Source organism: Callospermophilus lateralis, chromosome 4, assembly GCF_048772815.1.
Source record: "Callospermophilus lateralis isolate mCalLat2 chromosome 4, mCalLat2.hap1, whole genome shotgun sequence".
NCBI classification, from domain to species: Eukaryota; Metazoa; Chordata; class Mammalia; order Rodentia; family Sciuridae; genus Callospermophilus; species Callospermophilus lateralis.
In genome coordinates this window covers 159,722,625-159,746,266 of record NC_135308.1, presented here as the reverse complement: position 1 = coordinate 159,746,266, position 23,642 = coordinate 159,722,625, and the positions used below count along the sequence as shown (strand labels likewise).

The 23,642-nt window shown below is 37.3% G+C and overlaps 3 protein-coding genes across 5 annotated transcripts in view; 2 read left to right on the top strand and 1 right to left on the bottom strand.

The window, feature by feature from the left end:
- The window catches only part of Xpnpep3 (X-prolyl aminopeptidase 3), a 59,875-nt gene extending 37,147 nt beyond the window's left edge, over nt 1-22,728 (bottom strand). Inside the window, exons 1-3 of one of the 3 annotated variants that reach the window (XM_076855212.2) lie at nt 22,496-22,728; nt 9,318-9,434; nt 8,075-8,218 (exon numbers count right to left, since the gene is read on the bottom strand). Coding sequence is in view for 1 of the 3 variants with exons in the window: in XM_076855211.2 (XP_076711326.1) it covers nt 9,318-9,434; nt 22,218-22,281 (181 nt within the window). In the remaining 2 variants the exon portion in view is untranslated. Of the gene's footprint in view, nt 1-8,074; nt 8,219-9,317; nt 9,435-22,217; nt 22,387-22,495 lie in introns of those variants that run through there. The other 2 variants (XM_076855213.2, XM_076855211.2) reach the window with 2 other exon arrangements.
- On the top strand, nt 16,095-17,024 carry Dnajb7 (DnaJ heat shock protein family (Hsp40) member B7). Its single transcript, XM_076853433.1, has 2 exons — nt 16,095-16,767; nt 16,945-17,024. The coding sequence occupies exons 1-2, from the start codon at nt 16,095-16,097 to the stop codon at nt 17,022-17,024; spliced, it is 753 nt and encodes a 250-aa protein (XP_076709548.1).
- Nucleotides 22,524-23,642, top strand: part of St13 (ST13 Hsp70 interacting protein) — a 33,899-nt gene continuing 32,780 nt past the window's right edge. Inside the window, exon 1 of the mRNA XM_076855214.2 lies at nt 22,524-23,008. Within this exon, the coding sequence (XP_076711329.1) occupies nt 22,899-23,008 (110 nt within the window). The 5' untranslated portion in view covers nt 22,524-22,898. The remainder of the gene's footprint in view (nt 23,009-23,642) is intronic.

Below are 23,642 nucleotides of genomic sequence, written 5' to 3'. Positions count from 1 at the left end.
AACTAATTCCTTCTTTTCTCTTAGATAAGTCCAATCTATTCTTCCCTTGTTTACAATGTTACCTTGTTTACAATGTGTCACCTTTCTAAAATTTTATCTCCTTCCATACTAATTCCCTCTAAGATCTTGGCTTAAAACATTTGTAAGCTTGTTTTTAGATTGTTCTCATTAAAATGCTTTCTTGATCAACCCAGATCATGTTGATTTAACCCTTTGAGTTATTTTTTTAAAAAGGTAACTATTTTAAATTTTATATAATATACACATTTATATATAAATTTATAATTTATATACTTATATATAAATTATATATATATATACATATCTCTAGACATGTATCCTATAATTAAGTAAAAATGTAATCATATCTTATCCTTTGAGTTATTTTAAAAGGCAATTATTTCTCTCTATATATGTATCTATAAATATTTCCCATAGTTATGCATAAATGTAATCACATCTTACTGAAATCTTTCATTAAATATCTTTCTCCTTTCCTTCATTGGCTCCTTCTTCTCTATACTACCTACATCAGCACCCCACCCATATCTGTAAACTAATATGTATCCTTCCTTACTTTTCTCAATACTCACATAATCATGAATACATGATGTTTTTTTAATCACTATTGTTTGACAAAAATGCAATATTGTACACTCTTTTCTGTATCTTGCTTTTCTAATATAACACAATATCAATGGAAATGCTTCCCTCTGAGTCATCTGGTATAGCTTCAATCCATCTGATCTGCTTGATGTCTCCAAAACATTTTAGAATAGCACAACTTTTAGAGCAAGCTCTATACTGGTAGGAATTCACATTGTTTTTAGTTTTCTGCTGCTATAATAAACATCTTTGTAATCATATCTTGGTAATTTCATGACTTATGTTCCTATGGGATAGTCCCAGCAGAGAAATTGCTGGGTCAAAGACCTTTGAATTTTCTTAGAAATCAAGTTTAGCACATGCAACTCAGTTGTTTATGATTACTTTGGAACTGTCCAGTTCTTTTACCTATGTAAACAGCAAATGTGATCAAATTCTGTAGTATACGTTTAATAAAAATAATTTTAATTTTCTAGACTGTACAAAAGAAAAAAGTTTACATAGTTATTATTGAAGTTGACAAGAAACAGAAGAGATAACTGAGGGCCTTACAGGCCAGTCTGAACCAGGCAAATACAGAGGGCTGGAAAGGAACTCATATCAAAAAAATTTTTTAAGACTGACCTGGCTAGGAGTTCTCTAGGACTCTCAGGTAGAATACTGAACTTTGTACTAGAGCTGAAGAATATCTTAAGTCTCTGATAACTATTCATGTTAAGCCTGCTATTATTACCCTACATTGAAAATTTCCTACTTTACTCAAGCAGTGAGTACTTTTTTATAAAAGCAGAGTCTGACTATAATTGGTGGATTATTTGACCTTTTCTTTTTTGCTATTTCACTTTCTTCTTTTCCTAAAATTTGCTTTAAGAAAAAAAAAAATCAATTCATTTTGTGTCTAAAAAAATTTCAGTGGTAGAGCATGTGCTTTTAGCATGTGTATGGCTCCGGGTTCATCCCCCAACAAAAGAATTCTGATCAGAAAGAAATTCATAATTTTAATAATTTCATTAAATTATCTCGTTTTCATTAACAACAGAGTATACATTAACAGATATCAAGAAGTAACTTCTGAAAAAAAATTATTTTGAAACCAAAGTAGGATTGCAAAACAATCTTTCACACCATTTAAAGCATTCCTTTATTTGTCAAATCCAATTTCACACAAATGACTACATGAGAAATGTTGAAACCCCTGGCTATACTTTCCCAAGTCTACAAATTATCAACACCAGAGAGTGATCATTAACTAAATGTTTCCCAAGTTTCAAAATCTCCAAGTAATAAAGAACTCTGTGGCAACAGAAAAATTACCCAGGATAAAGATATCTTTTCTTTTCATTTGAAGGAGAGGGGGGGGGGGAAGATGTGATAAAGCAATGAACTTTAAGCCCTAGAAGTCAACTTGGCAGTTGCAGTGGCCTTTGATCACAGAACTAAGTATTATAGTCAATCTGACCTGAATTTCTTCTGATAAAGCTGTTTCTGAATAGACATTCTGGCACTCTGTCAAATTGTAAAGTATTAAGAAACAAAGTCATTATTTTGTCATGTGAAATCAATTATGGATGGGCAGGCTTTTCCAACAAGTTTATTTAACCAGTCAAAAGCCTGAATGTCATAAAACTGGACTTTTCAAGTAACAGTCTCATAAGCAGTTCCAAGACTCTGCAGCCAAGAAGTAAAATTCTTCCAAGACATTCAGGACTTGGAGACTCTCAAGAGAGCAAGAAGAATGATTTTCATATTTTCTTGGCCAAGCAGAAAACCCAGAGAGGAAAGTGAAATAAAGACTAAAAATAGAAAGATGCAAGTTTCTACTACAATCTAGGTATGTATTTTAATTATTTCCTCAAACTAACTAGATTAGAAATTAATATGGTCTAATTCTAAAACAAATTCTACTTAATACCAGGTAGTTACTACTGTAAATAAAGAGGTAGTTCATGAACTGATTTTACTACTATACAGCAGGAGAATGAAAAAGCTCGTGATTCCTTTATAAGGTAAAACAGATCTCTCTGAAAAAAATGAAATGACCAGGTTATTTTTATTTAAAAATAAGTTGTACATGAACAGGATTCTTTTATTTTATTTATTTGAAAGTGGTTCTGAGGCTCGAACCCAGTGCCTCACGGGTGCCAGGCAAGTGCTCCACTGCTGAGCTACATCCCTAACCTTGAAATGAGCCAATTATAATATTTGAATTAGATTTTATTTGCATATGTTGAACAAAATAAGCCACATGGGGCACAACTATTTGATTCTGTATATTCACTTATAGGACATTAAGAACATACAAAATAGCTGGGTGCAATGGTGTACATCTGTTAATCCCAGGTACTTGGGAGGCTAGGAAGGAGGATTGAAAGTTCAAATCCAGCCTTGGCAACTTATCGAGGCCCTGTCTCAAAATAAAAAAATAAAAAGAGCTGGAGATGTGGCTCAGGGTTAAGTGCCCCTGGGTTTATTCCATGGTATCAAAAAGAAAGAAAGAAAGAAAAAATAGGCAAAACAATGAAGCAATATAAACACTAGAGGAGTGGTTGAAGATGGAAATGGGATTGATTGCAGGGGGCATCAGGGAACTTTCTGGTATGATGGAAATGTTCTATATCTTAACTGAGTTTTAGGTTACACTGGTGTACACTTTTGTCAAAACTCTTTGAATTATACATTTCAGAACTGTGAAATTCACTACATGTAAACTTACCTTATTAAAAAAAGCATACCCCTTTCTAAAACTGAAATAACTTTTTACACTAAGACTTCTCTCAGATGGATTTCTTCTTAAAATGAGAAGAGACTTAAAAAGTTCCCAGATTATCAGTACAGGTGCTATGCACTATTTTGTAGTTAAAAGTGTTTACTCTGGGGTTGTGTCACTCAGTGGTAGAGTGCTTGCCTAGCATGCTTGAGGCCCTGGGTTCTATCCCCAGGGCTGAAAAAAAAGAGTATGGACTCTTGAGTCAAGACTTTGCTAGTTAGAATCCTACCATAGCATAATACTAAGTTACTTGGGAATATCAAGTTCTCTGTGCTCCATTTTCTTGATCTGTAAAAAGGAGATAATAGTATCCGCTTAACAAAGTTGTCAGGAGGATTACATAAAGGCTTAGAATAGTAAGCACTATTTAAGTATTAGCTATCATTATTACCAAAAAATAATTTATATTTGAGAGACTGTCATCTTGGTAATCCCAAAGCCAGGCAGAACTTTGCAAGAGTAAAATTTTCATGGAAAACCACTATTCATCTCAACGTTCCTATCTGTGTAGAAGGCCTGGAAAATCTTTGGCTTTCGTAAAAGTGAGTCTCAAGTGACTATTCCTGAATTTTTAAATTATCATTCAATTCTTTAGAAGGCTCTTGACTCATGCCTGGAACTGATTCTTCTTAATCTTTGCCCCCAAATTTTTCTGAGTATTTATGAGAAACACATATAAAGGTAAAAGAGGGAAATTGGTCACTTACTAAACCAGCATTTAAACCACCTGAAAACATTATCTTTCAAGATTTTCTATTTTCTCCTGGTATTAAAAAAAAAAAAAAAAAAAAAAAAGGCAGAGAAATTCTCTATACTTCTGCTGTAGATGGCAGTGTACAGAATTTCTATACATTAGTTATCAGTATTTTGGTACATTGAAATAGGCAGTCAACATGTATCAGACATACAAGTGAAAAGTATGTTTATTCATTTATAAACATATGTAAAGACATAGGTTCTTTATTCTGCATTAATTTCTAACTCAAGCAAGGAAGATAAGATAAAAACACATAATATAAATATATAGTATTTACAAAATTGACAATGCAAATATATAGTATTTACAAAAGTACACAGTCATACCAGAAGTGAGAAAAAAAAATATTAAATTACATAAAGACAGGTAGACTTTATGGTGATTAGTAACACAAAAAGTAGAGCTTGAATTTAAATTTAAAAACTGCAAAACTTTTCATCAACTACTCTGCTTATCAGATGTGATCTATAAGAAGTATTTGGCGAGTATCCCATAGGCAACTGGTGTGCAGAGCAGCACACTAAGGAAGCTCTTCAAAACACATGTAGTTGGCGTGGTGGCACACGCCTATTAATTCCAGTGACTTGGAAGGCCGAGGAAGGAGGATCACAACTTTGAGGCTAGGCTCCGCAACTTAGCAAAACTGGGTCTCATAAAAAAAGGAAAGAAAAAGAAAAGGAAAAAACACAGGTTGTAAGCCCCCCTTAGATTCTGATGCAGCAAGTCTACAGTGTCCTGCAGTACATATTTCCTTTGACGAAGTTCCCTCAATGGTCTATGCAGATTTCTGCCACTTTTAATTTCTTTCATTCTTGGACATATATTTTAATATTTTATAAACAGTATCAAAATTTCACCACCACCAAAATTATGTCCTTCAACTTTTAGATATTATTAAAGCTGACCATGCTTATTAACAGCCCATTTTCTAAAAAATGTACCCACTTTTCAGGGAGAACTATAATTGAACTATCATTGAAAGATTGGTACTCAGCTAATTTTGAAACTTTCAGGAAAGATTATTTGGGAATTCTTATCTACAACTCACTCTGGAACCAATATTTATTTTATTTATTTATCTTTTGAGGTCCTGAGGCTCAAACCCAGACCCTTGGACATGTTAAGCAAGCACTTTACCAGGGTTCTAACTCCGGCACTCATCATTTTAATATGTAATGATGTTTTGGTAAATGGTGGACTACATATTTATGAGGCTGGTCTCATAAGATTACATCACTCAGTGGAGTCCAGTAGTTTTAGTTTGTGTAAGCATACGCTATGATGTTTGCACAATAATGAAACTGCCTAATGATGTGTTTCTTAAAAATTGGCCCTGATATTAAGAGACATATGACCATATTACATTTGACAAAAAACGGCATCAGATCTGCCATTATATTTCATGACAGAGATAAAAAGATAAATGGAGAAAGGATTAAGTTGTTGCCGTACAGTTTAACTCTGATTACTTCCCAAAGAATCTGATCACTGCTATTATTGAGAGTAAAAAGTGTTTCTAGATATGTGATACAAGTCCCTCTGAGCAGAATCTTCTTAAAGCCAGTATTCTAAACTATTCCACATATTCAAAAATTAGTTTTGCCTCGTAATATAAAAATGTTAGCTACATAGGTTTTTGAAAAATAATGCTTCATTAGTCATCTTACAGATTCTTCTCATTCATTTCCTGGCTAAGTTTCTGTTTCTCTGAGCTGAATGTTTGCTGCTCTGCTAATGACAACATTACACCTGTGGCAATGTCAGGAAACATAGAGTGTCTTATACAGATACTATAAAAAGATTCACAGTTCATAATATGATATATCTCAAAATGACACTCGCCTCCTACATGAAACCATATATATATCTGGGAGGAAAATAAAGGGCATGATAGTGATAGGAGATTGACAGTAATTTTCACTCTCTAGATACATAGTCCTTAGCTTTGTAGAAACAGTCTATAATGCTCAGACTTCTCTAACGACAAGTTTCGAAAAAATCACTATGGGAAACTGGGGGAGCCAGTGTGATTGCAGTTCCAGATAAAGCAGTAGCAACACAGCTATAGCAGAATTCCTTTACTTCTCATGTCATCCTGCTGAATATTTTCCAAACCACCACTGCTTCAGGAATCTTGGGTAGGTATGGCAAAGAAAAATCTAAGGGAAATGGCTCCCAGACATTCAGAGGAGCTAATCCAAGAATTTCACTGCTAAGAATTTAAGGAAATAATTGAGCAAAATACAAAGAGTGTATACCTATATTTACTTACACACACCACACACACATGTTCCTATATGAGTCTAGCCAGGCACAAAATATACACCTGTAATCCCAGGGGAGGATGAGCCAGGAGGATTATAAATTCGAGGCCATCCTGGGCAATTTAACTGAGACTGTCTCAAAATACAAGCCAAAAGCCAGGCCTGGTGATACATGCTTGTAATCCCAGCAACTTGGAAGGCTGAGGCAAGAAGACTGCAAATTCAAGGTCAGCCTAGGCAATTCAGCAAGACCCTGTCTCAAAATAAAAATAAAATAAAAAACAAATTTTTTTTTTTTTTTTTAAAAGGACTGGGAGCTGGGGACGTGGATCAGTGGTTGAGAGCTTGCCTAGCAGGCACAAGGCCCTGGGTTCAATCTCCAGCACTGAAAATAAAAAAAATATGCGTATCACTTATGGGATAATTGAAATAGCAATGTTTTCCAAAAGTTATAAGTACTACCATAATTATGCCAAATGTGAAACCTTTTGGAGCAAACCAAGTAATAGGTGACATTATTTTATATGCCAAACTGCCTCATTGATTTTAGTTGTTAAAGAGATTTTCAAAAACGTACCACCTGCCTTTTAATTGTTCTTAAAAATTTACTTTTCATCCCATAATCATTTAAACACTTTACAAGTTTTACATCTTCATATGGAGGAAAAATAAGTGATCAATACTTTGGATACTATTTTTTCCTGCAAAATCTGTATACCTGATGGTTCCTTTAAAAATTAAAACACTGATAATTCTGTTTTAAAACTCTTATCTCCTCTATTCTTTTCCACTTTCTGGTTTAGTTGTTCTGCCTTGACTCTTAAATATTTAACAACAAAGGTGTATTCATGAGGATGAATCTTTTTTTCAACCTTTAAATTGCATCCTTACCAGAGATTTCTCGTTTCATTCTAGGTTCTTCCCCCAGCCCATTTAAATTTTGTGTATAGTTTGGAAAAGATTTAAGGACTGAAGCAGAATATCCTTGATGATAAAAGGGCATTCACATGGAAAACAAAACAAAACAAAACAAACTCCATCTATTTCTCTCTCTTCTCATTTATCCCAATGTCCAAAATCCTACATTCAGGAGTAAAATCAGGACAGGCATCCGTTTTCACATATAGCAAATATAATCATATTTATGTAAATGAACACATACGTGTATATATTTATTTACATGAATTTAAAAAACATGATTAGGTGGCACATACATGTGATCCCAGTGGCTTGGGAGGCTGAGATAGGAGAATTGAGAGTTCAAAGCCAGCCTCAGCAACTGTGAGGCCCTAAGCAACTCAGTGAGATCCTGTCTCAAACTACAAAATAGGGCTGGGGATGTGGCTCAGTGGTCGAGTGCCCCTGAGTTCAATCCCTGGTACCAAAAATATATCAATCAATCAATCAATCAATTAATCAATAACATGCTTAACACTCAGATAATGTATAGCAAAGCAGTCTAGACACAGAAACCAGTATGATGACAATTTGATTACCATGTTTTCAAGGCCTGGAAAATGCAGCTCACCAAATAAAATTATTTTATCACAAGAAATCAATTCCCTTCAAAGCTGGTAAATCTCAATATCAATTGTACTTTTTTTTCCTTAAAAACGATTACAGGTAGGTTGATATGGTAGAGAAATACTTAAATACCAATCGGACTGCTAGTAAGCTTACCTTACAGCTTTGAAAAACTCTGATTTCTTGTGTTTCAGTGGTGAGCTGCATTTCCTGAGTCTCAGCCAATTTCCCAGCAGGAATTCCCATCTGATGAAGAATCAGCAAAAGGAAGCCCTCACTGAGACATACTGGTATCATTCACTGAGTAGAGACAGTGAAAGAATAACATGTTTCTAAAGGCAACTTATGTTATTAACATATACGCTTACATAGTAAATACAGATTTAATTAACTCCTCAAGGTGGGAGAAACTTTTTGTCAGTTGAAAAACTGACAAATGCTTTTTCTACAAAGCATTTGATGTTACTCTCCTGGGTTTTATTATGCCTACCTCTTTGTTTCATATTCATTCATCACAGCTGATCCCTTAAATGCTTTTTTAGAAAACAAAAAACATCTTTAGTTTTGAACACTCAATGATGCACCTCCTAGCAGCAATACTGGGATCTCACAGCAGAAAAACAATTAATGAAATAATTTATCAATTTTTTGCATCATCTTTATCAATTGAAATTGACTGCCTCTTCAAGTGATGACAAACAAATACGGAAATCTTTTTCACATATATAAAAATATTTGAAATGAACTTTAACACTTTTGAGAAAGATGTTTTTTAGAATGTCTCTTTGTGTGTGTGTGGTTCTGGGGATTGAACCTAAGGCCTCATACATGCTAAACAAACATTTTACCACTATGCTTAGTCCCAGCTCTTTAAAATATCTTGTAACACAGTAGTTTACAAATAATCAATAGTCAGACAAAGTTATAAAAACTTTGACTTAGGAGGCTGGGGTAGGAGGATTCAAAGTTCAAGATCAATCTTGGCAACTTAGTGAAACCCTGTGTCAAAACGAAAAATAAAAAGGGTGGGAATGTAGCTCAATGGTGAAGTGTCCCGGTTGTTCCCTAGGACTAACAATATGAAAATAAAAACATCCTGAAATAATATTTTTCACTAGTTATTTTGAATTATGAGATTTACTGTATTTATTGTTATGGAGTGACTGTTGATACAGTATCAGTAATTGCATGTAGCTATTTAAGTTTAAATTAGTTAAAAATAAAATAAAAACTACTTTCTCAGTCATCCTAGCAATATTACCAAAGTATATTTGCCTACCAGATATTTCACAGAACAGCACAGATCTAGAATACTTGTATCACTGCAAAAAATCTTAATCAGTATTCTAGAGAAAGCACCTAAATGAAGAGACAGCTTGTTACGGTTAAAAGGCCTTACCTGGTCTGAGGAGGTGTGGATGTGTGAAGGGGCTAGGCTGGCCTAAATATCGATTTGGAATTCTCCTCTCTGGCACAGGCTGGAGAGAGTATCTTCGATGTAAACATGATATGCATCCTGAAGGAAGAATAGAGAGGATGAAATAGAACAACAGATCTATACATCCTTTATGGTACTCATGCATTTATTTCCAACACTTTGGATGATTAGGAAATGCAAGTTAGCATTTCCTTCCTTCTCCCAATATTTAAATGGTTCTTCACCATTGTGAGAGCCTGTGATGGAAAACAGAAATGAGGTCATCTCCACTCTCATCATATTGTCTGCTACAGTATAATGGAGACAGATATGCACAGACACACATACATGTATGTAAAACAAAGGTAGGAACAAGGTGAAGGAAAGGAACAAACAAAAAACAAGAAACGGGTTAGGAAGGAGTTCACATAGATAGCTTGAGGCTGTGTCCTAAAATTTAGGAGAAGATAATTAACTTTTTTTTTTTAACTGAGAATATGTGAATGCTAAGTATGAGTGATATCATATTTAATCTTGGAATATTACAGCCAGATAACATATGAAAATGCTTAATCATAGGATATAATAAATGTCAACATTATTATCACTAACTGAACAAGTTTATTGAGCACGATTGGAACATATGCTGGAGAAGACACAAGAGTGACAAGGGTTCAATTCCCAGCATTACAAAAAAAAAAAAAAATCAAGATTATTTACCTGGGTCTTCAAACAATCTAAGAATATTCAGCTAGAAGTAGACCTGAGACAAGGTGAGAAGAAACAGCACTATAATACTGCATGGTAAATGTAGAAGTAGATTAAAATGCAAGTTTTTTTTTCCCCCTTGGGTGGGTTCTGGAGACTGAACCCAGAGGCACTTAACCACTGAGCCACATCCCCAGCCCATTTTTTGATTTTTTTTTTGAGACAGGGTTTCACTAAATAATGTAGGCTAGTCTAGAACTTGCAATCCTGCCTCAGGCTCCTCAATTGCTGGGATTACAGGTGTGTACCACCCCACATGGCCATATGTTAGGTTTTTGAGAACACAAAGCTATCATTATGCCTAGAGTTGGGTGCAATGACAAAAGGCATGTGGTACTCTGAGGAACACAGGAAAACATACAAAAGGTATTTCTGCAGAAATAGACAATGCCTATTTCTGTGCACATGTGCTTGAATGTGAAAGGGCAGGAGGAGGAAAAGTGACATGTAAGAATGCACCAGGGCAACAGCACCCTACTCTACCAGAAGGTGAGGGCTGCTGGAGGGAGATGAAAAGATTAGGAAGGTAGGCCCAGGCCTTTAAAGGTATTGTATGGTAAATTAAGGAATTAGATTTTTAAGTTTCACATGAAGTAGACATTATCATCATTATTTTATAAAAGAGGAATCTGATGCAGAAGTAATTTGAACAAGGTCACACAGTACTGGGGAGCTAACATTCAAACCCAGGTTTACATAGTTGATAATCTTTGCACTCTTCCCTCTGTGCAACAATTCAGGAGATCTTCTGTTTTAATCTCAACAACGCAATCAGTACTGAACAGTATCCTTGGAGCCTAAAATCAGTACATAGGCAGGCAGAACATGATTAAGTATGGATCAAGTGAAAGATTTCTGTAGGAGTTATGAAGTATGAATGATGTCATATGTATTTGGGAGAGAGTTAGAAATCTTAAATGTTCACCCAGATTAAATTTATTGAAGATTAAATGGAAGTGCATAACTCACTTGAATCAAATGTATGAAAGATGAAAAAAATAAAAGGAAAAAAAAATTTATTGAAGATTGTTGAGAAAAATAACTTGTTGGATGATAAAAGAAAATGGTGCCTGGATTGAGGAAACAGTCTCCTCACTGATCTACCTGTCTTGGTCTTGCCTCTTCAATTCATCCTCTATAGGTCATGCTATTTCCAAAATGATCTTTCCAGTCCTTTGCTTCAGGCTGGGGTTATAGCTTAGCAGTAGAGCACTTGTCTATAGTTCTTTGCCTCAAACTTTCTAAAGGTTTGGCCAGGTAAGTCATATGTAAATTTCTAGGAGCTGTCTTTAAATTCTATAACAGAGTGAGCTTTCTAACAGTATAGCCTCTACTAACTGTATAAGCTTAAAATTTTCTACCTTTCAGAAAAAGCTTCAAAATCCTTAACTTAGCATCTTTCACAGTCTGGATACCAGACCAGACTAATTCTCAAAAACATTACTGAAGTCACTAGGCTACATGAAGATGCCCAGCAAATCATTTTGTATCATAACAGCATTTGCCTTCAAAAATATAGTTGTCTTGGTCTAAAATGAATTTTGCCTGCTTTTTTTGACTATACAACTTCTAAAAATTCAGATCAAACATCATTTAGGTAGGAAGCCTTCTCTTACATTCCCAATCCTACTGCTACAGATGCAGATGTTGTCCTGCGATGCTTATATATGCTTATTTCAACTGTAATGCCTGCCACTTTGCACATAATTCCTAGTTTGCTAGTCTACTCTAAATTTTTGAAAGGCACTTACTATTCGACTTTGTTTTTCCATGACTGCATTTGCAATACATATATTTTGAAGGTTAAAAAGCCTATCAGGGGAGCTGGGGTTGTGGCTCAGTGGTACAGTGCTCACCTAGCACGTGCGAGGCCCTGGGTTCGATCCTCAGCACCACATAAAAATAAACAAATAAAATATAGGTATTGTGTCCAACTACAACCAAAAAAATAAATACTAAAAAAAAAAAAAAAAAAAAAGCCTATCAGGGACTGGGGATATAGCTCAGTTGGTAGAGTGCTTGCCTCACATGCACCAAGGCCCTGGGTTCAATCACCAGCACCCCTCTCCCCAAAACACACACACAAAAAGCCAATCAGTCTTCTGATTAGATGCAGAGAGTAAGCACAGAAGAGGATGATTCCTAGATTTGTGGCCTGAACAGTGGGTGAATAGTGCACCATTAAATGAAACAGGAAAGACTTTAGGTACTTATTGGATATCACAATAGAAAAGTCAAATAGAAAGTCTTTATTTCAGAAGGAAGAGTGACAGGCTAGATAATAATTAAATGAAGGTATTAGAAGCACATAGGTGATATCTAAGCCCTGGGACTAGATACCACTTAGGGAGACTGAGTAAAGGCTGGAACTATAAAATTTTAAGTGTGAAAAGCACAGAAGAAAATAAGAAAATTAGAAGACTATGGTATTTAGGAAGCTAAAGAAACAAAGGTATTTTAAAAAAGGAGGAAGGAATCAAACTGTGGCAAGTGCTTCAGAATATGAGAAAGCCAAAAGGATAACCACTGGACTCTGTAACATGAAATTCCCTGGAGAAACTGACAAGCACATTTTTAGCAGAGTATAGATGGAAACCAGATTGGAGTGTGCCAAGAATGTAAGAAAGCACAGATTCCAAGAAAACAATTTTGAGAAGATTTCTGGGACCGAATCAGAGAAAATGGCACAATAGCTGGGAGTGGAGAGGGCCCCAGTCAAGGGGGATGACTAAAGCAGCAAGTCCTGTTTCAATTTTTCAATTTCCTAACTTTTCTCCTTACATTTTTTATGCTCTACTAAAACTAGTTTTCTCAAAATATGAATTTTTGGGTACTGGGCATTGAGACACATTCCCAACCCTATTTTGTATTTTATTTACAGTCAGGGTTTCACCAAGTTGCTTAGCATCTCACTTTTGCTGAGGCTGGCTTTTAACTCCTAATCCTCCTGCCTCAGCCTCCCAAACTGCTGGGATTATAGGTGTATACCACTGCACTCAGCTAAGTATTCATAAGAGCAGAATTTTCCATTTTCTTTCTATTTAGGATAGGGAGGGTTACTGTGGATTGAATCCAGGGGCACTTCATTTTTTAAAAATCTCAAACTTTTGGGGCTGGGGTTGTGGCTCGGCAGTAGAGTGCTCGTCTAGCACATGTGAGGCCCTGGGTTCGATCCTCAGCACCACATAAAAATAAATAAATAAAGGTATTGTGTCCAACTACAACTAATAAAAAATATTAAAAATAAAATAAAGGTTCAATCCCCAGCACCAATAAATAAAGGTCATCGTGTCCATCTACAACTAAAATAAGCAAACAAACAAAAACCTCAAACTTTTGATCCTCCTATCTCAGCCTTTCAAGATGCTGGTATTATAGGTATCTGTCACTACATCAGGTAGAATTTTCAATTTCCTAACTTTTCTCCTTACCAGTGGTTCTCAATTTATGTTTGTGGATGTCTAAAACCTAAACTCTTAAGTCTTGGTCCAAGAAATGTAGTAGAAGCTGGGTGTGGTGGTATATGCCAGCAATCTGGGAGGCTGAGGCAAGAGGATTGCAAGTTCAAAGCCAGCCTCAGCAATTTAGTGACGTCCTCAGCAACTTAGGGAGAACCTGTCTCAAAAAATAAAAAAAGGGCTGAGGATTTGGCTCAGTAGTAGAGCACCCCTGTGTTCAACCCTTGGTACAAAAAAAAAAAAAAAAAAAAAAAAAAAAAAAAAAAAAAAAAAGAAAGAAAAGCAGTAGAGTGGAAACATCAGCATTTGGAAATTATATTCAGAAAGTTTAAACATTTCATTAATCAATTATGTAGCTTTAGGCAAATTACTTTATCCCTCAGAATCTTGGCTTATGGGCACAAAAATGTTTATTTTGCCGAAATGCTATGTCAGTTAAATGAGAAACTGCATGTAAATTATTTGGATCAGTATGATAAGAGGGTGCTCAAATGATGCTCAATATTGTTATTGTTTTCAAAGGTAGACAAATATAATCATGCATATGTTACACATAAAACATGTAAGCACATATACTGGAGAGAATTCCAATTACTTGGGTTTTAAACATTTCACAATGCCTCTTGACAACTAGCATGTGAAAACCAAAATAAATGAAAAGCAAAAAATACTTGGACCCGGCAAACAGCTTAGAAAGACTGTATAGAAATATACATTTTTATATTTCATTAGAGAATTGTTTAACTGAACTGGTTTTAAATGTAACAGAAATTAAAACAGACAAAAATAGAGAAGGAAAAACAGATTGCTATGGAGAATTTTCTAGGACAATAAAATGAGCAAGAAATAGAATTTTTTTTTTAAATTCAGTTGTAGTTTTTTGATAATTAAATTATCCCAAAAGAAAATCAACTTTGGTCTAAATAACTGGGCTTTCTAATTCAGTTTTCCCAATTGCCATTTATTCTCTACATAGCAGCTACTGATCCATTTAAAAAATAAGTCAGGGCTGGGGATGTAGCTCAGTGATAGAGCCCTTGCCTAGCATGTGTGAGGCTCTGGGTTCAATCCCCAGTACAGTGGGGGCTGGGGGAGTAAATCAAACAATTAAGCCCAAATATCCATCCCCCCATGACCTTCCAAGGAGTTTGAGATAGCTCCAAACTATAAAAACCCAAAATGTTTGTTGGACTGATACTTTTTTTTTTTTTTAATGCAGAGGCACTTCACCACTGAACTACATTCTCAGTCTTTCTTTTGAGACAAGGTCTCAGTTGCTGAGGCTGGCCTTGGATTTATGCTCCCCCTTCCTCAGTCTCCTGAGTTGCTGGGATTATAGATGTGTGCCAGCAAATCCAGTGGCACTTTGCCATTTAGGTCTCAGTCCTATTGTCACCTTCTCAGAAGCCTTCAATACTAAAATAGTTCTATGCCCCCATCACATTGCCCTTTATTTCTTTGGAAGTTTATATCACATTATCTCATATTATATTGTTTACTTATTATTTGTACTCTATTGAAAATGCCATGAAAATTGGTACCTTTTGTTCAATACTGTTATCATCAACGGTTATTTTTTTTACCTGTACAAAGTAGGGATTCAAGTTATATTGAATACATAAACGAACAATTTCCAAAATCTTTAACTACATATTGAATAGTATTAAACTTTTTTGGACAACAGGGATTAAACCCAGGGGACTTAACTAGTGTGTCACATCCCCAGCTCTTTTTGAGACAGGATCTCACTAAGTTGCTTCTGACCTCCCCTAAGTCACTGAGGCTGGCTCTGAACTTCTGATTCTCCTGCCTCAGCCCCCCAGGTCACTGGGATCACAGATGTGTGCCACTATAGTAAATTTAAGTGGGTAAAGATACCATCTCAAATGACTCACCACTGGCATGCAAAAATCTGGCATATTAAGACACTTTCTCCAGGAAGCCTTCCCTGACATCCTAGTCTGGGACAGATGTTTCTTATTCAATTGTTTATCAGCCAGTACTTCTTCTATCACTGCCTTTATTATACTGTTACAAATTAAAATAAATGTGTCAACTACTTAAAATCTTTTTTCACATAGTTCATTAAGTGATTTCTTTCTAAACTAAAACATGGAGGAAACAGAAAGTAAGGCTCAGTAATCTGGAGGTCATATTACATAATGCTGTGGCCACTAGCAAAAGGTCCATTTAGTTTATGAGGCATTGTTTGGGGCCTTGGGGGCGGGGGGAATACAGTAAAAACAGTGTATAAGATTCAGGATGTTCTGGCGTGTCTCTGGTCTAGTTCCATTTGGAAGTTCCAGTCCCTACTTCTAACCTGGAATGACACCATAATGCAGCCCTCTCTGACATAAACTTATAACTCTGCTTGCCACATAATCAGACTTCTAATGTCTCCTAGCAGTGGCTCATGGTAGTAGTATTTCCTTTAATGTAAAAATGTGCCTATTTACAGTCACTGCCTCTACCACCAACAGAGCCTGAGCTTCGAGGAAAAGACAGTGCTCACTATCCAGTGTGCTGTTAAAACATGGTGGATTACTATGAAGTTCTAGGAGTACAGCGATATGCTTCACCTGAGGACATTAAAAAAGCTTATCGTAAAGTGGCACTTAAATGGCACCCTGATAAAAATCCGGAAAATAAAGAAGAAGCAGAGAGAAAATTCAAAGAAGTAGCTGAGGCATATGAGGTATTATCAAATGATGAAAAACGGGACATTTATGATAAATATGGCAAGGAAGGATTAAATGGTGGAGGTGGAAGTCATTTCGAGGATGAATATGAGTATAGCTTCATATTCCGTAAGCCAGATGATGTCTTTAAAGAAATTTTTAGGGAAAGGGACCCATTTTCATTTCACTTCTTTGAAGACTCACTTGAGGACCTTTTAAATAGTCCGAGAAGTTTCTATGAGAGCAGAGGAAGTGCAGGATCCTTTTTCTCTACCACCAGTGAACATCCAACTTTGGAGAGATTTTCTTTCTATGATACAGGATATACACCATATAATTCACTGGGGCATGAGGGCCTTCCTTCATTCTCTTCCCTGGCATTTGATGATAGTGGGATGTGCAACTATATATCTTTTACAACTTCAGGCAAGATTAATGGCAGAAACATTAATATGAAGAAAATTATTGAGGATTATCAAGGAATAGAAGATATACAAGATGATGAATTGAAATCCTTCTTTGTAAATGGTGTGGCAGATGAAGACAGTTTTGCAGCAGAATGCAGCTGCAGAAGACATTCATTTAACAATTACTCACCTAATTTCTATAGCCCCAAATATGTACCTCAATATACTTTTGTGGACAATGATGAGCAAGGTATACCTTTCATTACCAGCAACTGGGATCCCTCTATTTTCTCAGCAGGATTCAAAGAAGATGGTAAGAGGAAAAAAAAGAAGCACAAAGAAGTGCAGAAAAAGAAGTCAACCAAAAGGAATCTCTAAACTGACTTTAGACACATTATGTTCATATAACATTTGAACATGACTCTTTGTGTGTTTTGGTTAATTACAGAGTTTTATAGATAACATTTGTTTAATACTATCCAAGGTTATGTTTTTGACCTTTTAAGTAGGTTTACGAGCATTGGTCTATAGCTTGGATTAGGTATGTCAGAAAAAGATGATCTTATGGTAACATGGGGATGTCAAAACTTTGGAAAACTGAAAATATTTATTTTTTATTTTTGAGCTATTTGCATATAGAATTTGTCCCAACTAAAGTTTATGACCTACTTTATTCCTTTTATCTGACTAAAACCACTATACAAACTTTTGAAATATGTTTAGCATTAGTGGACAAAAATGTATTAAGATACACAGGTTCAGACTATATACTTTTATCATGAAATGACTTTTTCCCAGTGGAGGCACAGCATTTTATACATGACTTAAAGATACTACATATTAAAGTATAAAAAATATTTTCTTTTGGGTTGAAATAGACTTATATTTGTACAAACATGTTCACAGCTGTAGTATTCAAAACAACCAAGAGGAGGAAGTAACCCAAATATCTACCAACAGATGAACGGATAAAACATGGTGTGCACACACAAATATTATTCAGCCTTAGAAAGAATGTATCATATGCTACAACATGGGTGAGTTTTCAGGACATTATGGTAAGTGAAATAAGCCAGTCACTCAAAGACAAATACTGTATGATTCACTTAGATAACATATCTAAAGTAGTACAATTCAGAAAGTAGGACACTGGTTACTAGGGACTGGGAAGAAGGGGAAAAAAAGGAGTTTATGGTCATGGAGCTTCAGATTTGCCATATGAAAACATTTTGAAGATGTTTCACAACAATGTGAATATACTAATATCATTAAACTGGATATTTTAAAACAGTTAATACAGTAAATCTTACATAACATTTATTTTACCATAATTATTTTTTTCTTTTGGTATGGGGGACTGAACCCAGGGGCAGTCAACCATTGAGCAACATCCCCATTCCATTTTTAAAAGTTTGAGACAGGGTCTCAATAAGTTGTTGAAGCTGGCTTGAACTTGTGATCTGCCTGCCTCAGCCTCTTAAACCACTGGGATTACAGGCATGTACCAGTAAGCTAGGCCACAATTTTTTTAAAAAGCCAGTATTATCCAGATTTTTCAGAGGAATCTGGCTATATCATATGTGGCAACCTATCATTCATTCACTTCTATTTTCATCTGAAGTTTGTACACAGGATCAACAAACTCATTATTCTAAAATACTACCTATGTTCTTTTAAATTTAGGGTCATGTTGGGAGAAAACAGATGAGCTACAAATAATATTGGGTATCAAGCAAGTAGTCTGAAGTAAACATCTGCATATATTTATTTCTTTTTAAAATGTGTTAACTTTGATTCAACACTATTCACTATTTGTAGCTTCCTGTAATGATTTCACTTTCAAAATATATTGTCTCTCAATTTTTTTTTCATTAGCACTTTTTGAGTACCTGCTATTTGTCAGGCAGCGTTATATAGGTTCTTGGGGTATAACAGTGAACAAACAACAAAAATCTTAGCTGTTACAATTTCAAACTAGAGATAAAAAATAAATATTAAAAAAACAATCTGGCTGGGTACAGTGGTGCACACCTGTAATCCCCATGACTTGGAAGGCTGAGGCAGGAGGATCACAAGTTCAAAGCCAGCCTTAATAACCTTGTGGGGCCCTCAAAAACCTAGTGAGACCCTGTTTCAAAATAAGAAACAAAAAAGGCTAGGAAAGTAGCTCAGTTTTAAAGCACCCCTGGGTTCAATCCTTGGTACCCAACGTCCGTCCCCTGCCTCCACAGGGCTTTTTTTTTTTTTTTTGAGTCAGGGTCCTCGTATGTTCTCCATGCTGGCCTCAAAGGATCCTCCTGTCTCAACCTCCCAAATATTTGGGAATATCAGCATATGCCATTGCATCCAAATCAGAACTTTTTTTAGGTCTAAAAAAATTTTGAAATATACAGATTGTAATTTTAGCTAAAGTAGCCAAGGAAAGTGGTTAGATTCAACATGCCAAGGATACTGACTAGGGTATCTGGTGAAAGTAAATTCCAGGCAAAAGGAAATAGCAAGTGCCACATCCCTAAGACAGCTGCATAAAATGCATTAGAGGAGACGAATGTGGCAAATAAGACAGCAAATAGATGAAGTTAGAAAGGCAGAAGGGTTGAAAGGAAGTCAGATTATGCGTGAACCGCTAGATCACAGTATGCACATTGCCTATCATACACAGGATAGGAAGCTCCCCCTGGAGGATTTGAGAAAAAGAGTGACAAAACGTGATATATTTAAATAGAACCCCTCTGGCCGCTTTGGTTGAAAACAGACTCAAAGTAAGCATGGTAACCACACTATTGCCATAAGAAAATATAGTGGTTTGGTCCAGTGCAGTGGCAAAGAATTATAAAAATGTGGGATATTCAATAGGTAGGGTTAAACAGAATATGCTGACAATTTTGGGATATGACAGAAGAGGATGACAAGGTTTTTAGCACAACATAGCAAGAAGGAGGGAGTTCACTGAGATAAGAGTGCAAGGTTTGGATATGCTACATTTAAGATGCTTAAATTCAGTAAGCACTGAAAAGAAATTCCTGCATTGTAACTGTATTACAATTATTTGCCTAATCTGCCTCCCATGAAAGCAGCCACTTTTACATTCAGTGCTCATTCTTTGGTGCTCAATGTTTGCTGAATGAGTTATCTGCAAATAGGTTTTTAAAAATACTGTCTTTAATATTCTCAGTATTTCCTTTTCTCATGTCAAACTTAAAATGATATATTTTGAATGATTTAATCTTTTAAAATACAACAAATTTATGCATCACTAGTGTTTTATTGTCCTCAGATGACTGGATGGTGCTAATAGCATAGTTCATCTAATGAAATCTATTAGGTTTACTATCTGGGATTGGAGGTGTAGTTCAGTGGTAGAGCTAGGGTTTGGCAGGCATGAGGACCTGGGTTCAATCCCCCGCATGCACATATGCACAGGCACACATGCGCGCACGCGCACATACACAAGTGAAAAATACAATAAATTCAATTTAGGTTTGCATGACTTTCTTTTTTAGAGTACTGGGGATTGGACTAAGTTGCTTAGGGCCTCACCAAGTTGCTGAGACTGGTTTTGAACTCATGCTCCTTTTGCCTCAGCCTCCCGACTAACTGGGATTACAGGTGTGAGCTACCATGCCAGGTATGAATGCATGACTTTCACAGATAAGCAAGTCTCCTACAGTATTCAACTTTCTGCACCCAAAGCCTTTCTAAGGAAGAACAACTACAGATACTCAAAGGTTTACTGATGAGTACTTCAGGCATGGAATTTTCAAATTCTAAAATGTGAAAATTCCAGGGTAACATAGTATTTACAATTCATGACTATCTTCCTGAGTTTCCATGTCACTGGAGTCAAGACTCTATTATCACACTTAGCTATAGTGTTATCTGTAGCCTTGGTCAAGACTATTATCACACTCAGCTACAGTGTCATTTATTGTTTATCTCCCTTTGACCAGACTGAGCAATTCTAGAGAAGTGGCAATCCATCCACAATGACTAACTGAAAAAGTTAATGAGGGACTGGGGAAGTAGCTCAGCTGGTAGAGTGCTTGCCTGGCATGTGTGAAGCCCTGAATTCAATCCCCTACATCCCAAGGAAAAAAGTAACTTATTGCATTAAAATGCATTCTTCGTGGCTCCCTTGATGAATAAAAAGTTCCAAAATTACCTAGATATACTGGTGCTATAACAAAAAGGACTAGATACAATACTATATAAGGTGCTTGATATAAAATCCCTGATTTGTGAACCACCATTCTGTGTTTTCAGTTCCTTCTGGTACTTGAGAAGATTCAAGATCATTCATTTATCGAGTTAAAAACTTGCTTATTCTATGGAAGTAAACTGAAGGATAATGAATTAATTTTGTAAAGATCTTGGTTTGTATAATGTAGTATCTAGTCCTACCTCGATCAACTGGGTTTTACAAAGCTTCAAGAAAACCAAAGGTCACAAGCAAAGGATGGTTCCAGCTCAATCATAAGACTGGTTTCTATGATGAAGATTGATCAATTGGGGCTGGGGATGTGGCTCAAGCGGTAGCGCGCTCGCCTGGCATGCGTGCAGCCTGGGTTCGATCCTCAGCACCAAGTACAAACAAAGATGTTGTGTCCGCCGAAAACTAAAAAATAAATATTAAAATTCTCTCTCTCTCTCTTTAAAAAAAAAAAAAGATTGATCAATTGTACAATCTATCTTTTCACCTTTTCCCACCAGCTTTCTGCATAAAGCTTTACTATTAGAACTGAAGAGTAATTCTGTGCACTGGATGGTGATTTGGTTTTTATAGGAAAGAGGTTAAGTTGGTAATATTACATTCCATTTTCAATGACTCCAAATGTAACATCATAAATGCCAAAACATAGCTTTGATATCCAGTATCATATCATATCTGGTTCCCTTACTGGTCCCCCAAACTGAAATATGATCCAATGGCAGATTTGTCCGCAAAATAGATGATTCAGTTTTCACTTTTAGACTTTATGTTCATCAGATTAATGTTTCGCGATAGAGGACAACCGACAAAACATGGTTCCCCTTGTTCCTGGGCTCCTTCATCTTGTCATTACAAACAAAATTCTCAGACATGACAAAAATTACAAACCCCTGCAGCATCTTTGGAAATCTGAGAGAAACTGCTCAAAAGATTTGTTACCAAACATGTTTCTTGTATATTCCGGAGCCAGCTCTGGAATCAACTCTTTTAAAACAGGATTTTTGGTTGACTTAACAGAAACAAGAACGACTTGATGTGAAAGACTTTGTCACCTAAGTGAGTGTGATGATAACTGACAAAACTTCTGAGTCCGAGTAACTTTGAAGACAGTCCCTCCGGGGGATGGCACACACTTTTTTCTCTGCAGTCATTTAAGCTTCCCAGAATACCTCAATGGTAGAGAGAACTGGGGGCCCACCCTTTCCAGGAGCAGCCGACAAAGAAGAAATCCACGGAGGCACCCGCAGGAGAAGGATCCGCAGAGCCAGGGATCGCCTGAAATCAACTTAGATACCTCTGGGGCGCCTCAGGTTAATCCAAGAACAAGCCCTGGAGGGGACACCGTGGGAGAAGAGTCTAACCTGAGAGGCCGCAGGCGCTTGCTAAAGCAGGAACCAGCTTGGGAGTAGAGAGTAGCCAAAGCATAACTGCCAGCTCACACGTCAGGAAAAGAAAGGCAATAAGCCCGCGAAGGAGCCACCAGCACAGCCGCGTCGCCAGGAAACCGGACCAACCGCCCCTCCCCTTCCGGCTGGCGCCGCTCGCGGGCTTTCCTCTCGCGGCGGCGCAGAATGCTGACATCAATGCCCACACGCGGCGTTCCGGCCGCGGGGCCCTTTTTCATTAAGGCTTCACGTACCACTTAACGCCTACTTTCCCAGGGTGTCTGATTCCAGTGGTTCACTGGAAGGGCTGTTTCCAGCTCGCTTCAAAGTGCCCAGGAAGAGGGTTGGACCCGTCCTGGGGAACTCCAATCAGAGAGAAGAAAACATTTGAGAATGTTGGCGAGAGGGGCAGGCAATAACGCGAACAGCCACATTTCTAGAAGGTTCTAGGCAGCGCGCAGGAGCACGGGTAGAGGGAGAGGGACTGAGCGAGCGAAGGACCCAGGGTCACGAGGCCGTTAGGGGGAGGAGCCAGCGGCCGGGGAGGTTCTAGTCTGTTCGGCCTCGCGGCATCCGCCCCCTTCTGCGCCGTCACGCTGAGCCAGCGCCCGGGCCTGGGAACGGGCCGCAGCCACCTCCGCCTGCCTCTCCTCGACCATGGATCCCCGCAAAGTGAGCGAGCTTCGGGCCTTCGTGAAAATGTGTAAGCAGGATCCGAGCGTCCTGCACACCGAGGAGATGCGCTTCCTGAGAGAGTGGGTGGAGAGGTGAGACCCGCGCCCAGGGACCGTTGGGGAGGCCTGGGTCGGAGCTGGCGCGGGGCGCGCGGGCTCGGGGCCCCTAGGTGGCTTCGCTCCTTGGCCGGGAAGGTAGGCCACCTGGAGTGGTTAATGGAGGGTCCGGAGCCTTGGGTAGTGCAGGAGCTGGGGAGTTAGGGGCAGAGCCGAGGTCGCCGCTGCCTAAAGCCCCACGGTGTGTGTTGGACAAGCGGACCCAGCCGATTGCAAGGACAGGGGCCCCGGAAACCTGAAGAGCAAGGGAGAGGGATGAGAATGAAGGCGTGCGGGGTAGGTTTCCCCCACCTCTGGCGTCCTGCTTAGGTCGCATTGACACATAGGAGTTCCTTTATTTGCTATCGTGTAAGATAATAGCTTTTATAAGAAGAGTCACTATATTGGATTTTCCTCACTTTTATCTTACAGTTATTCTAACTGCGTAGATTCAGTTATCTTGGAAATCACTTAAAATACCTCCGTTCACAGTGTTACTATCACTGCAGACACTTGAAGGAAGGTGATTTTTCAAGAACTAGTTCGTTTCCAGCATGTGGTCTTGGTTCTCTTGAACTGCACAGTACCTCCTTAGGCGCAAGGAATTAAGTAAACAGGCGCTTTGCCAAAT